The 13,557-nt window shown below is 38.9% G+C and overlaps 1 protein-coding gene across 1 annotated transcript; it reads left to right on the forward strand.

The window, feature by feature from the left end:
• The first annotated feature begins 1,184 nt into the window (after positions 1 to 1,184).
• Positions 1,185 to 11,124, forward strand: LOC121298007 (dual specificity protein phosphatase 7-like). Its single transcript, XM_041224691.1, has 3 exons — positions 1,185 to 1,995; positions 3,604 to 4,032; positions 8,595 to 11,124. The coding sequence occupies exons 1-3, from the start codon at positions 1,593 to 1,595 to the stop codon at positions 8,900 to 8,902; spliced, it is 1,140 nt and encodes a 379-aa protein (XP_041080625.1). The 5' UTR covers positions 1,185 to 1,592; the 3' UTR covers positions 8,903 to 11,124.
• Positions 11,125 to 13,557: the final 2,433 nt, after the last annotated feature.

A 13,557-nucleotide genomic window follows, 5' to 3' on the forward strand; every position in this document is an offset into this window, starting at 1 on the left:
CAGGGCTTTTTTTTTTTTTTTTTTTTTTTGGTTTGTTTTTTTAAAGTGTAACTTCATTTGTAATGTGGTTTGCACTTTACCTTAATTATATGGGACTGCGTCGTAAAATAAATATACTGTCTCTATCAAGTTTGCTTGTAATGATTTCTAGTCCTGAAGATTTTTTTTTCTTTTTTAATGGCCACAAATTCATAATGAATTGAAGTGGAACACGACAGTTTTTTTTTTTCTTTCTTTTTTTTATCTGATCGATATAAACACTGTATATTTGTTCTGTGTTCATTCACCTTAGGCAACTGTTGAAAAGCTATTTACGTTTTCTCGAAAGACCATGAATCAAACAACTTTATTTCAGTGTCCAAAGAATGTTGGCAATTTTGAAAAAGCAAATGCAATTCCCGATCTCTTGAAAGATCCCTCCCTCATACTCGTGCTAGTGATGGGACATCCTCTGTTCTTTTTTCCCAACCCCCACTCTGAAGCCTACACCTTACTCTCTGTAAGGAAGATTTATGTAATGTAAAAATATCCTTCGAAATGTACCCTGTTTAGAAATGTCCTAAAGCGGGTTCTTTTTTCTTGCTTCTTGTACATCAGTGTCCTATACAGCCTACGCAGTAATACACATTAGCACAAATCACAGCTACAGAAACTGATCCCTTTTATACATCCTGTGTGGACGAACTGAGTCACATGACCCGTTACTGTCAATTCAAAATTTAATGAATGTTCAAAGTTCTATACCACAACCCCCCCCCAACATAAGCCGATTACTACCGCTTGTTAAACCCAAATCTATTCTCAGTGCGACTGTCATTTGTTGAGATATACAAATAAATAATAAAAATAACAATATTTCTAAAAGTGGTGGGCGTTATAGGAAGAGCTATTGGGGGGGGGGGAAAGTAATCATAACTGCATTTAGTTACACATTTAGTTGGATTATTCCCGATAATGTATAAAAAGGATGTTAGAGGAGATAACATTTAATCTAAGAAAGGTGTAGATGAAACTTAAAAGATTGTTTGTCAATAACTGACATGCCGGTGTGAATATAACTTTTAAGAAAACAAACACAAACGTTCTGCGTCTTTAAATCCTGCACTGTGAAACTCCGCCTTCTCGATGACGCAACAGCTGTCAGCAAACCCCTTTAATTGGGACTGTCAGAGAGTGGTTGCAGGAAATGACAAACTGGAGGGAGCAGAGCTGAATGGTTATAACATGCTGAAATAATCATCTGCACTGTAAATCCAAAATACTGACACCGGCATTAACGCGTGCAGCTGTACAGTTGTGCTTAAACTAGCAACGAGAAGGGTTGCACGGTCCACATCACAAGGACCTCAACATTTCAAATCGTAAAAAAAGGACGAAAAGGATTGCATCCGCCCGATTGATAGAGGAATAAAAATAAATAGTATTCATGTTTTTAACGTCCTAATTGCAAAGTCCACATAGTGTGTTACGCAGCTAGATCGGTGGACTTGGTACCGTATCTGGCTTTTTGGAAGGGGTGCCTTTTTAGTGGTCGGATCCCCTTGAATATATTTTTCTTTATTACAAAAAAACACCCTGCGTATATTTTCCTCATGAAAAATAATCTTTGGAGCAGCTCCCGGGACATGACCATGATGATGCCGAGCAAAAGCGTGGAATGGCTGCAGGAGGAACTGGAGTCCGGGGGGAGCTCGCTGCTCCTGCTGGATTGCCGGAGCCACGAGTTTTTTGAGTCGTCTCATATAGAGACAGCCATCAACCTGGCCATCCCGGGACTCATGCTCAGGAGGCTGAAGAAGGGGAACTTGCCTATCCGGTCCATCATTCCCAACAACGAGGATAAGGAGAAGTTTGTGAAACGGTGCAAGACTGATACAGTGGTGCTGTATGACGAGGCCACCTCTGACTGGCAGGAGAATGGAGCGGCTAGCTCGGTGCTGGGGCTTCTCCTGCAGAAACTCCGCGATGACGGGTGCGAGGCTTATTACCTGGACGGTAAGAAGAGCTGCATGTAATGTGTATTGCATCAAGCAGTCCGCGTTTCAGCGGTTCGTTGCAGTGACCCTTAATGAACTAGTGAATGGACTTGCCATGCACCAATGCAAGGCTTTTTTGATTTGTGAAAATTAAAACGTAATGCATTTTTGGGGGTTGCTTTTTAGGATAAATCACATACACCCTCTACCTCCAAAAAGTTAAAAAAAAAAAAAACCGGTGTTTAAATTTAAACGTGTTGAAAGATTTTAAAATAAACTTATATAGTTTAAAGAGATACAAACACAAGAAGAAGAAGAAGAAGAAGAAAAAGAAGAAGAAAACAGAAGTTTAGTATTACAAAAAAGTTACTTTCAAAGGACATTGTAATAATATTAAATGCATTGGAAATTTTAGGGGCGATACTTTCAAATGACATTAGAATCACTACTAAAGTATTTTGTTTCTTAAATGTACACATTGTCAATCAATGCAGTCTGTAGTCTATTCTATATAATATTAAATATCACAAACATAGTCACAAAAGTAAAACCAGTAAGTATTAACTTGTGGTTGCTAATCGACATTTCAAATGTAATAACTGCGTAACATTTAAACACGCAAAGGTTAAGAATCTGTAGAGGGAACTTTGTGAAAGAGTGTGCCAGAGACAAAGATGTTTTCAATTAAAATTCCAAAATGGCTTCGCCATGTTGTCTTCCTTGAGGAAAAAGCCCTGCTTTTCATGAATGGCCAGCTAGAAATCCGAGGGGGCGGTGGAGCGGGGATCTCATATACACTCCTTAACAGAAATCTTGCTGGTTTTTAAAGTGCAAACCACGTTAATAACAAGTTCGCCTTGTGGGTTTGTTTTTTTTAAGCTGTTGTAGCCTTTGGGTTTTTGTTTTGTTTTATTTTCGTTTTTTTTCTTTGAGACTTCCTTGTCATTCACAAAAAGATTCATTCAGAAGAATTCTAAAACAGTCGAAACAGTCTTTCCTATATGCTTTTTTTTTTGTAATGTGTACGTTACTATTGATATATTCTGAATGTTTTAATACACAAAATTGCTGTTTTTTTAATGTTCTTTATTGAAATACGCTTTACTACAGTGTTTTTTTTTTTTTTTAATACAACCTGGAGAATGTACTCGGAGTGAAGATACACTAAATGAAATATACCTCTGGACTTTTAAATCCCTCTTATTAACTTATGTCACATAATGGCTAAATAATATTCTTAAAAGAATAAACTATGTTGTCTGGTTTCGTAACAAAACAGCCCAACCGATCTTAGCATGTACAGTACAGTGTTGTATCTGTTGTTTTATACTGTGGAAAAGGTTATTATTATGTTTAATTTGCTGGCATTCAAGTACAGTAGATGTTTATTAAAATGCTGGGCAATTCAGTTGAGTAATCCCAGAATATAACTTTGTGTGTTGACAGCTATTATTTAAAAAGTAAATAATAAAATTGATACATTTGAATGTCAACCTAAATTAGTATGTCTTTGTACAGTACATGTGAAAAAATAAAGCTGCAAGTCATTTTCAATGTGTTTGTGTGTGTGTGTACAACTTCACACACACACACAATTTGAAATATTTTGTTGTTTTATTTCTCTTAGGTGGATTCAATAAGTTTCAGACAGAGTACTCTGAGCACTGTGAGACCAGTCTGGACACCTCTTGTCCCAGCAGCTCTCCCCCCATGCCTGTGCTGGGTCTGGGAGGACTGCGGATAAGTTCCGATTGCTCCGATGGGGAGTCAGATCGGGAGCCCAGCAGTGCCACTGAGTCGGAGGGAAGCCCGTTGCCCAGCAACCAGCCGGCCTTCCCAGTCCAGATCCTCCCGTACCTTTACCTGGGCTGTGCCAAAGACTCCACCAACCTTGACGTGCTGGGCAAGTACGACATAAAGTACATCCTGAATGTGACGCCCAACCTGCCTAACGTGTTTGAACACGACGGTGAATTCAAGTACAAACAGATCCCCATCTCTGATCACTGGAGTCAAAACCTTTCTCAGTTCTTCCCAGAGGCCATCTCTTTCATTGGTAAGTGACAAGTCATACTCCTTGAGCGATACATTTATCGTGAGTTCTTTTCCGTCTTGATGTGTTTACACTTTGGGTTGTCTTCTTTCTTTCACTTCCTTCCTCACATCTGTGCTTGTTTTCAGAAAGCTTCTCACAGTTGTACTGCACAAAACCCTATCCAGTCTTAAAAAACAATTTAAATTATTCTGCCTGGGTTGGCAACTGCGCTTTGGGATACCTTGGCATGAATGGCGCTATACAAAATAAATTTGATTGATTGAACTAGGCCTTAAAAATACTACAAGGGTTCTGAAATGCTGAACTACTGAGCTAAGGAGAGCTAGCAGAAACACAGAAGTTATGCTTAACTTCTCTGATTAAATAATACACAGATGAATAATTACATAACGAAATCTTGTTCAATCTGTCCTCCGCTGTTGACGACTTACTCAAATTACTCATCACTTTTGTATCAAGGAGGTGAATGTTAGTGTCTGCTGTCTGTTGTGTTATCTGATTGCAGACTCGTTTAGAGTGTAATGCGAGTTGTAAACTGCAGGTTAAGGCAGCAGGGGTGCATATGTCTGACTGTTGCTTTTTCACTTACACAGCAGTCTGATGAGATTTACCTCTGGCAAACAGACTGTTTTCTTGAAGAATGACGATGAGATTGTCATAGGTGACGTGTGGGGAAGTTTAAAATGAGGATCCAGCAAACGCTTGTATGATCTGAATGACATTAAGATGCTGGGGCGGGGTTCAGAATATACATACATGTCTATACACTCCACATGAACACGAATGGGCAATTTCCATATGAAAACCTGCAAATGACTGCAGATACTTGTGCATTGAATAATACATGCATACCATGTAGTTTGATTTTGTTTGGAGGGCAGGCAGCTGTCTCCTCAAGCACTGTTCAGCAAAGCCATTCAGTAAGTCAAGTTCACCTTGCACTGTGTAACAAGTTGGTAGTTTGAGGTATTTAAATAGTCATGTTACGTGTCAGCTCCATGGTTAATTCATATTTTTATTACAGATTTGCATTAAAACGCAACTCAAAAAGAGTACAGTATACACCTCTGTGGCACATTAATGTTATTTTGAATTGTATTGGAAGTTTGCACAGTCTACACAAACTGCAGAATTTACAGGTTCACAAAAAACCTTTAAAAAGACTGCTTTCATCCACAGTGTCACTCGCACACACACACACACACTACAGTTTTGTTAATGTGTAAAAGCCTTGTACTAAATATATTTTTTTAGAAAAGATATTTAGAGGGTAGGCTATCTTGTGATCAAGCCTTAATTGCAGCGACTTTGGAGTGTATGTCAACAGATCTGAGTGATACACAGCTCGGCTAACTGTAACTACACACACTGACACTGACCTGATATATATATATATATATATATATATATATATATATATATATATATATATATATATATATATATATATATATATATATATATATATATATATATATATATATATGGCTTTCCAGACCGAAAGTTCAGAGTTATGGGGGTTGTAAGAATTACTGCAAGAATCCACTGTAAGTGATTACAAACAAAAATATAATTCTAGGCCAGGCAACTAATTAGAATTGTATCTCTCGGTATGGTAAATCTCCACCATGGGTCTGGCCATGGAAGAATAAGGCTCACCCCTTTGTTTTTCATCCAAGGGGGAATCCCTGTGCAGTATGTGTCAGCAGAGATGATGCTGCTTTCATCCTTTTTTTTTTTTTCTTTTGTGTTTGTTTCCTTTAACCTTTCGGTGCCCGTGTCAAATGCTGAAGCTATCTCCTGTTGTGACTGCCCTTCACAGGGCAGTGAGCCCATCTTTCTGAATTATGCTTGGGCTGCCTTTATAAGTCCACTAGACACCTCCAAACTATAAAAGAAAAAATAACGTTCTGACCGGTAGTATATGTAAAGCTCTCGCACACATGTATCTTATTGTGTTTTGTTTTCGAAGATTCGGTTACAGTAGCAGTTGCGATGTATTGCTTGACTTCATTTAGGGAAACGTTCCTTCTGTTTTCCATGGCTTGCGTGGATTAATAGCCACTGAGCTGTACAACTCAACTGTCTGGGAATTTCTAACTGCCTGAAAAAAAAAAAAAAAAAAAAAAAAACATGAAAAAGATCTTTCTTGTTACTGTACATCTTCTGCTGTCCCAGCTTACTGTATGTCCCTACAAAGTTTAACAGGGTGTTCAGCCCAGATTTGAAAGCTTCCTGTTGCAGTAGGCATTCGTGCTTTCAATGTGTAGCATGTTCTGTGTGACCTGTACTGTCATCCAGAAAGCACATGGGTTCTTTTTATATGTCTCTAGTGCAGCCCTGCATGTACAGCTATGGTGATCTTTACCCAGGGTAGAAATGTACTTCCTGTTAGTGAGTTCAGCAGTAGATTAGATTACAGTTAATCTTTTCTGTCAACATTTTCCAGTGCCTTTATTTTTATTGATGTTATAGAATATGGTTTTAAAATTCTTTTTTTTTTTTTTTTCAGCAGTGAGTGTGGTTCATATTGGCAAACAACCCTTTTAAACAAGTACATAGAGATTATGAATGTTTGTCTAGCTTTTCAGGCTGTTCAGAGCAATGTTTATTTATACAAAGAGCCACTGTTTCAGAAAATGACCCACTTTGAAGAAAGCTGAAAGGTCAAGTCAGTAGGGGGAAACCGTTACTAGCATTAGACTATTTCAGACTAACTTCATATTGAATAAGTGGTTTAGAAACAAGCTCTTCTACTGAGGCGAAACATGTACTGCACTATATGGCTAGTTAAACTTAAAATGAACGCCAAGATCCTCTTTAAGAATGGCTTGTAATTGTTGTAGTACAGAGAAACAGGTTGCTACTGTCCACATAGACATCTGTGGGTTAGGGATGTGTGACTTCAGTCCCACTGCAATGGAAGACAGGCCAGTCATAATTAGTCCCCTGGGCTGGCTTGGTGACTGCAGCGGGTATAGTTGATCATAAACCTGGCTTGATAGTAAAGAAGAGCTATGAAGTCCATAAAAAGCCGCTTCGGTAGCATTAGTAGTAGCTACGCAGTCCCAGGGTTTTTCTGCAGGGTATTCAACTGACACAACTAACAACAGAAGTCCATTTAAACTAAAGCAGCTCAAACATGCTACTGCTGCTGAACCCTGGTATTGATCGGTTAAGTTGTCCACCGGCAAAAAAAGGGACACTTATTGGCATCTTGATAGCTTGTAGGAACTCTTGACTCCTGTAGGGTTAACCAAAAGTTTAGCTTGGCATTTTAACTGTCTAGTCTGAGTGGCGAGCGGTCATCCTAATCTGTGCATTTTTTCTGTTTATTGTTTGTTCATATAATTTCCTGTTTATTCTTGTCTTTCGTTCCCTCTTCTGCTTTCTGCTTCACTGGGGGGGGTGCGTTCATGTAGTTGGCTGAAATGACAGGAAATGGAGAATTACTTTGCCCACATACTGTAAAAACAATTTTTTGGAAAACGTGAACGGTGCTTCAAAAGACAAGTGTTTTTAAAATGAATTCTGAAACAGGGTGACGGAAACGCAGTGTGGCCTGATAGCATCCTGTTTTAACCTGAATAGTGTGTTTATTTGTTTTTGTTTTACTGTCGGTACATTGAGTCCCTGCTGTGCTATTTCAGGGTTAAATCGAGTACGAATATCTCTTTTTTTCTCTCTTCTCCATTAAAATCCCAGCCATCCTCCTGCAAAGCACTTTTCAAGTGGTTATCTGTCTTTTTTAAATTGAAGAGGTATGCTGGATGCAGCAATGGGCAGCGTTTTTGTCCAGTGTCTTTACACAGCTTGGTGTTTATTTAACACTCCATTGATCTCAGAAACGGAACTTGATTTCCTTACAGTGGGCACAGAAACGTTTACAGATCCGACACTGGATTTGCTATGTACGCTATGCATTGATGAATGTTATTGTGTAGTCGTAGAATGTAAAATTCAGCTGTTGAGAGTAAAGTATTTTTGCAGCCAGCTCTTGCACAGAGCATGTGACTTTGAGGAAACCCTGCTTCATACTTGAAGTCCTTCTGATAAATGAAGTCTGAGACCAGATTTGGTCCCTGTTAAAAAGAGATCTATTGCAAACACAAACCACACATAAACTGGCCATTCTGTGCATGGAAAGTAGGTCAGTCCAATCCACCCTCATTATAAATGACTTGGAAAGCAAGAAGTTTTTGGCTGTGGTAGGCATGTCTGTAATGAAATGGACTCAGATAGCTCAGAAGTGAATCAGGTTCCACAGCCCTTTCTAAAAAATAAATAACTAACTCCTACATTGTTATATCTCTGGTCTTGCCTGGTACATCTAGAACACACTGGATAGGGTGGGAGGGATGAAAAGTAGTCAACTTCAGCATTCCTGTTGAAAATGGAGCACTGTTTTTGAGCAGGATCCATATGACCAGCACAGATAGTAACTTTTTATTTATTTTTTCTATTGCAGAAGAGTCTTTTAAAAGTAGGGCTGCTGCATAAAGTACAGGGAAATTGGTTTGTTATAGATAAACTGTAACCACGCTTATTTTTTCCATTTGCAGATGAGGCTCGTACACAGAAGTGTGGGATCCTGGTACACTGCCTTGCAGGGATCAGCCGCTCGGTGACTGTCACCGTGGCCTACTTGATGCAGAAGCTCAACCTTTCCCTGAACGACGCCTACGACTTTGTGAAGCGGAAAAAGTCCAACATCTCGCCCAACTTCAATTTCATGGGCCAACTCTTGGACTTTGAGCGGACTCTGGGGCTGAATAGTCCCTGCGACAACCGGACGCCCAGTGACCAGCTGTACTTCACTACACCGACCAATCACAACGTATTCCAGCTGGACACTCTGGAGTCCACATGAAGGTGGGGGGCTGGCTAGGTGCCTGAAGGTTTTTCTCGTCTCCTTAAGTATTTCAAACCTCTTACCAGGTGATCTTGGTATATACTACAGGTTGGAGCAGCTAGATGCCTCTGCATGCTGCTAGGAGGGCTTTACCTGCATCTCTAGATGCCCTGACCCTACTTGAGATGATTAAGAAATGGCTTCTCTTGCCTTTTGACTGGGTTATTGTTAAAAAAAAATATATACATATATTAAACTGAAGTATGCTATCCAAAGCTTCTTCAAAGACTGCTTACCTGAGAGCAGTGGACTGTTTCAAAGGGAGAGGTGGAGAGAGCCACAGCGCAAGTGAACTTATTAGAGAGACTTATGCACTTGACCTCACGAAATGGATGGTGCCAACGTATTAGTGTCCGGTCGGAGCATACTGCTTATTGAGGTAATCGCACTCTACTCAATGTAGAGTCTGGACTTGATCGAACACAAATGTAGACTGTTTGTTTAAAAGAAAAACAAAATCTTAGATTGTAACTAAAGAAAAGAAAAATAAATAACTTTTTTTATTTTCTATGTTTGTATTGACCTAATGCAGTTTGCACAGTTAAGCTGGTACTCCACAAAGATAAAGAGACACTCGCTTATTCTCCTGCCTGCCAGTCCAAGGCTGCGATCGCCCCTTGCAGCTAGTGTCCAAGGACAGGCTGGACTGGGAGAGGCGGATGCACTTACTTCAAAGCTCATTGTTCCTTCACTGCTTAGGAAAGATGGACCGCTCCAAACCCCTGCTTCCTTAAAGAAAGCATGGTTCTGGGTTGCCTCATCATGGACACAGATGATGGAGCTCTGATTGGATATCATTCAGTCGCCTGTGCTCGCGTCCAAAACTTGAGGTTGAGAGAAGGATGAAGGGCAGGGTGTGGGTGAATGATGCAGCTTGCCACTGTTGCTGCCTGCTACTTCAAGACCCAGACTTTGCAGTGAGGAAGTGGAAGACCTTAATCGAGCTGCCAACAGAAAGAAAGAGAGGGGATTCTTCCAGGAACTGGGAGACACCAGGGCCTGTTCAATCAAAGGGTTCTCTGCAAAGAAGGGACTGTTGCTTTAGGCTGGCCTTATTATTATCTATTTTAGAATGTTCTTCTGCTGACTATTCAACATAATATTTGTATTTCACTTAAAAAAAAAATACTACTACTACTAATAATAATAATAATAATAAACATTGTGCTTGAACGTTTTATAACTAACGTCAACGGTGCCCACAAATTTGTTTGTAATGGGACTGAAACTGTTTTTCTTAATCTCTGAAAAACACATGTTTTGCTGAATTTTAATTAACAAGAGGCCTCTTTTTTTTTTTTTTCTTTTTTTCAATTCAGCCACTTTTATAGAAGATTTTCAAGAAATACAGCTTAATGTCTTCAAAGCTGAGGTTGTTTTCAAGCCTGTGGTGACAAATGCGGATTTACATCTTCCGATCTTGAAGGCTGTATTCATAAACTTGCTGTATTATGTGTTAGCTTGCTAAGAAAGTTATTAAAGTGGCCTGAATTAAAAACAAAAAAAAAAAAAAGAAATGTTGCATATTGCTAAACCAATGTTAGTTTTTATGAATATGGCTCTTTGACAGAAGATTGAACTGACTAGCACACCTTTTCTCATGTTGGACACAAGCCTGGTCCTGTCTCTCTAAGGTGGCTAAGAGTACAGTTGGCAAACCATCCTGAAAATGGTAGACCCCACAATTGAAATTTACTTTGAGGAGACCACTTTTTGTACATTTTTTTTTTTCAGCCGCTTTTCTTGTGGAGGAATGTTTGTGTCTTTGTATTAATGTTAAGAGAAACTTAAACATGTTTCTCTGTTTAGTGCCAGCGCACAGGAACGCAAGTTTTTGTGGAATTTATTGTAGCTTGGAGAGCAAGAGTGAGTGAGACAGAAAATAGTATAGAGACAGAAATGAGTGTAAAAAGTATTTCTTACCTCACTCAGGACATTTTCAGGGATTTTTTGGATCTGCATCGTGTTACAGTGTAAAATGTTAAATAACTGTTTGTGCTGTACACGTTTTTTTAAGATGCAGTCTACATATGTGTGTAAATATGGGCTTGGTAGTAGGGTAGTTCTACTTTCTGATTTAATGAAGGATATACAGAATGACGCTATATATTGTATAGTATACGGAACCCAACACAAGACTTGTTTATACTGCAAATAAATATTGAATTATTTTTTCTTTATAATTTTGCGATGTGTGATTCTTAGTCCAAACTAATCCTGTTAAAGTAATTTGAAGCTAACAACAGTACCACACATTTTCTGTCATAAACATTAATTATATAGGTCTCAAAAGTAAAATAAATAAATAAATAATTTTTAAAAATGATATCTGGTAGTACACTAGGTTACAGAAAACTGCACTTCCTGTGTTATTTCACCTGGAGGGTACAGCTATCCCAACCCCTTTACTGGCTTCAGTTGCTTCCACTTTTTGACTGACATGCATTCAACTTATAGCATTACCCAGAGGAAATGACAGAGGGAGTAAAGCAGTAACAGACATCCTGGAAAGTAAGGCAGACAAACTGTACTTTCTTAACATAGTGTAGTTCCAGGTGTCTGTTTTTAAAATACAAATCCATCTCGGCTATATGTGCTGCTTTAAAAACCGCACATTTCAGACCTAGGTAAATGGAAGTGCAGAATGGGTAAGATGTATGGAAATATTTTGTAAGATGCAATTACATTTAAGAATGAAGGTGAGAGTTTTAGTAATAACAGCCTGTGACAGCCCCCCACCCCCACCCAGTTGGAGATGGAAGCTGGCAGCAGTTGATAATCCCAAACAATCCAAACACACAGACCAGACTTGGAAATGGTCCATGTCCTTGTGAAACATATGAAGAAAAAAGAGAGATGATATATTTAAAAAAAAAAAAAAGAATATAATATATTGCTATCCTTTTTTAAATGTAGCTTTTAAAGGTTTTTTTTTTTTTTGTATTCGTTCAGAACAAAAAATTGTATTCTTACCATTAGCTTCATAAATCTGTCTCAAGAAACTGGTCTTCTGAGTAACAGTTCCTACTGGCTGTTTATGAGCCAATGAAAGAGGATTGATAGAGACAACTGTGTTTTAGATTTCTGTGTTGGAACCATTTTGTCTTGTCATACCGTGAGCGGTTTGGTCTTTTTTCTCTATTCCTGCCTGGGCTTGCCTGCCTTCCCTGAACAACTGCTTCCTGTTAGCTAGCAGCAGCGTACCACACTCAGAAAAAAAAACCTGGTGGTTTAGAGGCTTCCTCCCTTTCACAGCTTGAATTTCACAATACAATGCTTTAGTAGCTTTTCCTTGGGAGATTCTTCTGAAAACTATACAGGCTATAGGAGGACACTTTTAAAATGATCTTGTATAATTCAATGATTTCATTTTTTTTTTAAAGCTATCTTCACCATTTACAGAGCATTGTACAGTATTGTTGTTTTCATTTTGACTGACTAGTTTCAATGTTACACCAACCCAAAAGAGTGACCTGGTCATAGACATCTGTTGTCTTATTACAGGAAACCCAAAAGGCAGTAAGCGGGATTTCTAAAAACAACACAAAGACCAGCCTATACTTTACTCAATCAGATATGTAATACATGTTTGTTTTCAGGGCAGCTAACTTATATCCCCTTATTAAATCCAGTTACTTGAATGTAACAGGAAGTAGGGTAGCAAATGAGGCAGGGGGCTGTAGGATTGTTGGCAATAATATATTAAACTGATCTTTTATGATCAGAACTATTTAAGAGACAAGAAATGACACACAGCTTTTTGTTGAATGTGCTGATTAGCTGTACAAAGCATGGACGGCTGTGTCTTGAATAAAATGTGATCTATCTGAGCCCGTTTCTCTAATTCTGTCACGACTTGTCCTCCAGCCTTTCTTGAACTTCTCTTATTATTGTGAGCTCAGCTGTTGCTTTTACTTTGACACCCACTTGCTCCTTTCCTCTGAGATATGTGTTGAATGTCCAATGGTGGCTGTATCTAGAGACAGGTATATCGAACACTGTAACCTGCAGCTCAGTGGGTGATAAACAATGGCTTTCTCAGGGTGGGTTAAGAGAATTCAGTGGAGCAAAGGTTATGTGATGTTTCCAGCAAACAACAGTGTGACCTTGGTAAGATAATATGCATGGTATATTTCTAAACTAGCATACATCCACCTTGGTTCTTATTCCTTATAGCTATGTTTATCTTTTATTAGTTACTCCTCAGTAAAGCTCCACGCTGATCGATCCTGTATCAGCCAATTGAATGGCCTGGATTGTTGTGAGTGTTCACAAGCCATAACTATCGGACCGGATAGGAAGTAATTCACTCTTCCTGGTGATCGGAGTAACGTTTCTGCTAATGCTGTTTGGTATCCTAGTAACAGCGGCCCGTGCCTGGAACTCCAATGCTGTTGAATGCAGTCACAAAGTCCATTAAAGTCATTCTAGAATTCCTTTCAACACAGTAGTTTAAATAGAGTTTGATCTGGATGTGATTGCCTACAGACTGGACTGCTGATGTGCTATGGCAATAACGTGTGAAGGAGAAAAAAGGTTATTCACAAAGGAAACGGGCCAACTTTCAAACTCCATCCCAATCCAGTTACCGAAGTATAAATTCATCACCCATA

The sequence above is a fragment of the Polyodon spathula genome, chromosome 23, assembly GCF_017654505.1.
Source record: "Polyodon spathula isolate WHYD16114869_AA chromosome 23, ASM1765450v1, whole genome shotgun sequence".
Lineage (NCBI taxonomy): Eukaryota > Metazoa > Chordata > Actinopteri > Acipenseriformes > Polyodontidae > Polyodon > Polyodon spathula.